Source organism: Hibiscus syriacus, unplaced genomic scaffold (assembly GCF_006381635.1).
Source record: "Hibiscus syriacus cultivar Baekdansim isolate YM2019G1 unplaced genomic scaffold, ASM638163v2 tig00110429_pilon, whole genome shotgun sequence".
Classification (NCBI taxonomy): domain Eukaryota; kingdom Viridiplantae; phylum Streptophyta; class Magnoliopsida; order Malvales; family Malvaceae; genus Hibiscus; species Hibiscus syriacus.
The window spans coordinates 8,330,284-8,333,472 of NW_024062733.1; the positions used below are offsets into that span (position 1 = coordinate 8,330,284).

Genomic DNA, 3,189 nt, shown 5'->3' on the forward strand with positions numbered 1-3,189 from the left:
AAAATATAATACATTTAATCAATAAATTGTACAAAGGAGGATAGAGATTGTTTATTTTGTTATTTATACTTGAAGTTTGTAATTACCCTTTGAAGTAAACGTTATCTTTAATATTTAAATGTGAATTTTTATCTAAATTTACAATATGTTTTAGTTTTACCCTCAACATTTATGATAGGAAAAATGCTTTTTAAACACGAGGATTACTGGCTTAGAGGGCAGAGAGAGATTTGAAAGAAAAGAAGGGTATATTTACCGGGTAAAAGCAACAATGTCCCTACTTATATTTTTAAGGCAATTTCCTACTCAGAAAGCTACAAAACCACGCGGTTTCTACTTTTCAAGCCACAAAAGCAGCTCCCCCATGTGCCTCTGCATACACATACTCCACCTTTTCTTTTTGTATGTATAAAATATTTTTTTATTTCCCCGAAAAAAATATAACAATTTGGGTCTGGTCCCCAATGCCCCAAAAGTGGTAGTTAGTTTTAGTTGTATCTGGTAACCGTGGCCTTAATAGTCTTCTGCCCTAAACTTCGCTATAAATCCCCCCACCCTTTTCCCATTTCCTTCGCTCATCTCATTTTCTTCCTCCAAGTAATCTTCTTATACCTTTTCACAAATGTTTCCAATTTTAGCTTATGGTTTTTACATGGAAGCTTCAACCAAGTTTTTAACGTGTGTGTTTGCAGGAAAATGGCTTTTGCTAAGGTCTTCTTGTTGTGTTTTCTTGCAATGGTGTCAGCTGTTCGTGGACATGGTGGTGGTTGGACTAATGCACATGCAACCTTCTACGGCGGGAGTGATGCTTCCGGGACGATGGGTATGGAACCAAATGAAGCGACTTTCTGTTGTGCAACCGCACAAGGGTGACCGTGTTTTTTGGTTTTGCAGGTGGAGCTTGTGGTTACGGAAACCTGTATAGCCAGGGTTATGGGACGAATACTGCGGCTTTGAGCACTGCTCTGTTCAACAATGGGCTGAGCTGTGGGTCGTGCTTTGAGATTAAGTGTGTGAACGATGGCAAGTGGTGCTTGCCTGGCTCCATTATGGTCACCGCCACCAATTTTTGCCCTCCCAACAATGCTCTCCCTAATAACGCCGGCGGCTGGTGCAACCCTCCACTGCACCACTTTGATCTTTCTCAGCCTGTTTTCCAACACATTGCTCAATACAGGGCCGGAATTGTGCCTATTGCTTACAGAAGGTGTGGCAAAATTACATACAATTTGTCACTTTTTTTTACCCTTTCCTCCAGTAAATACTTTTGTTTTTACTCTTTTTGTTGGGATTTTGAATTTGTAGGGTAGCATGCGGAAGAAAGGGAGGTATCAGGTTCACAATCAATGGTCACTCCTACTTCAACCTTGTCCTCATCACCAACGTTGGAGGTGCAGGTGATGTACACTCGGTGGCCATCAAGGGCTCCAGGACCGGTTGGCGGCCCATGTCTAGGAACTGGGGACAGAACTGGCAAAGCAACAGTTACCTCAACGGCCAAAGCCTCTCATTCAAGGTCACAACAAGTGATGGTCGTACTGTGGTGTCCTACAATGTTGCCCCACCTGGCTGGTCGTTTGGGCAGACCTTCACTGGCGCCCAATTCCACTAGAGGAACACACTATATGGTCTCAATTTCTTCAATTACTAAATTCGTAGTGGTATTAATTAGCTTGACTATTAGCATACCTAGTATGGTGTCTTATAATGGGACTATTGGGCCGGGAATGTGAAAGGGCTTATTTTAAGATAGCCCTTTTATCATTTTGGGTTTTATTTTATTTTGGGGTAGGTGTCCTAGGTAAGTCATGGTACCCTTTTTTTAGAGGTATTGTAAGGACCGTTTTCCTTGCGTTGTTTGTGAATGCAGGAGGAAATGGCAGAGGTGGACTTTTATCACCCGCCAACCTATTTGGTCCTTTTTTCCACCAAAGGGACGTTGAGAAGAAGCATTGTTTTGGCTTTGATTAGGTTTTGCTGGCTAATTACCTCCTTGTATTGCCACTCGAAATGCAAAAACCTACTTCGATTTATCATATTATGATTCCGTTTTTCATAGAAACTAATTAAATTATACTCTATAAATTTTAATCGATTAATAGATTAAATATCAAGTTAAATAAAAAATAAAAACTGATTTTATTCTGGCTATTAAATAAATGATATCAAATAAATTATCATATTCTAACTTAATTTCAATCAATTCATCGTTTGATCATTGTTAATAGAATTATTAATATGATAATTTATTTAACTTTCATTCTTTATGTATTTAATTAATCTAATTATAAATCGAATTAATTCAAAAAAAAAAATTGATATGAATTTTATTAATTTGATAAAAAAAAATGAAACATTCTTAAATGAAATGACAATAGTAGGATACCCCAATTCGTCGGTGCCACTCTTCATCTTCGACAGAGTGCTCACCCCCTATCGAAATTTCACCATCGTTTCTCCCTTTCAATGGCAGGACCATCCTCGTCCACATCTCGATTTTGGACAGAATCCATGAGATATCTCGTGAATTCAATCTGACACCGTCAACCGTTGTTGCAACAATAAAGACTATCCTCGAGTCTCCTCTTCACACAAGAATCACAGGATAGATTTTTACTGGGGATAGACCGAGGGTGCTGAATGCACTTTTAAAATTTTCAAATTTCTTTATATTTTGAATTTTTTATTCATTATCTAATCTCGCACTCCTAAAATTTTATAATTCCACACCCATATATATTTAATATAGCTTCTTTATTTTGCTTGCGTCTGTCCATGCATTTATGATGAGTGTTTTATTTCGCTGCTATTTTACTGTTAATTACTCCTTGTTATCTATTTGATGTTGATTTGAGACATTTTTATTCGTTTTCTGTTAAATTCCATAAATAGTACTAAACATGTGAAATTCTGTGGTTTTTATTTTTTTGGAGTCAAGACTAGATTAATAGGCATGACTTTGGGCATGATGATGTGCGACGTGACAGCTTCTAAAAGGCCAAATCAGTAGCTTCCAGGGTCCAGTTAGCATTCTAGAAGGACGAGCAGATAATTAGGATTAAGTTTAAATTTGAATTAAGAATTATCATATGTTATTATGATTTTATTTGAATATTTTTAGGATTTATCTTTTATTATTTTTACTTCATTTTTAGGGTGTTAGAAAGCTATAAATACACTCTCAGGTAA

At 37.1% G+C, this 3,189-nt stretch overlaps 1 protein-coding gene across 1 annotated transcript; it reads left to right on the top strand.

The window, feature by feature from the left end:
* The first annotated feature begins 583 nt into the window (after nucleotides 1–583).
* LOC120124914 (expansin-A15-like) lies at nucleotides 584–1,627 on the top strand. The gene is made up of 3 exons (XM_039143472.1): nucleotides 584–823; nucleotides 895–1,207; nucleotides 1,306–1,627. Exons 1-3 carry the CDS (start codon nucleotides 697–699, stop codon nucleotides 1,610–1,612), a joined length of 747 nt encoding a protein of 248 aa, XP_038999403.1. The 5' UTR covers nucleotides 584–696; the 3' UTR covers nucleotides 1,613–1,627.
* The last annotated feature ends 1,562 nt before the right edge of the window (nucleotides 1,628–3,189 follow it).

Coding starts and splice junctions, on each gene's coding strand:
- LOC120124914 (XM_039143472.1), top strand. CDS start 697: ATGGCTTTTGCTAAGGTCTTCTTGTTGTGTTTTCTTGCAATGGTGTCA. Junction 824..894: donor TGATGCTTCCGGGACGATGG/GTATGGAACCAA, acceptor TTGGTTTTGCAG/GTGGAGCTTGTGGTTACGGA. Junction 1,208..1,305: donor GTGCCTATTGCTTACAGAAG/GTGTGGCAAAAT, acceptor TTGAATTTGTAG/GGTAGCATGCGGAAGAAAGG.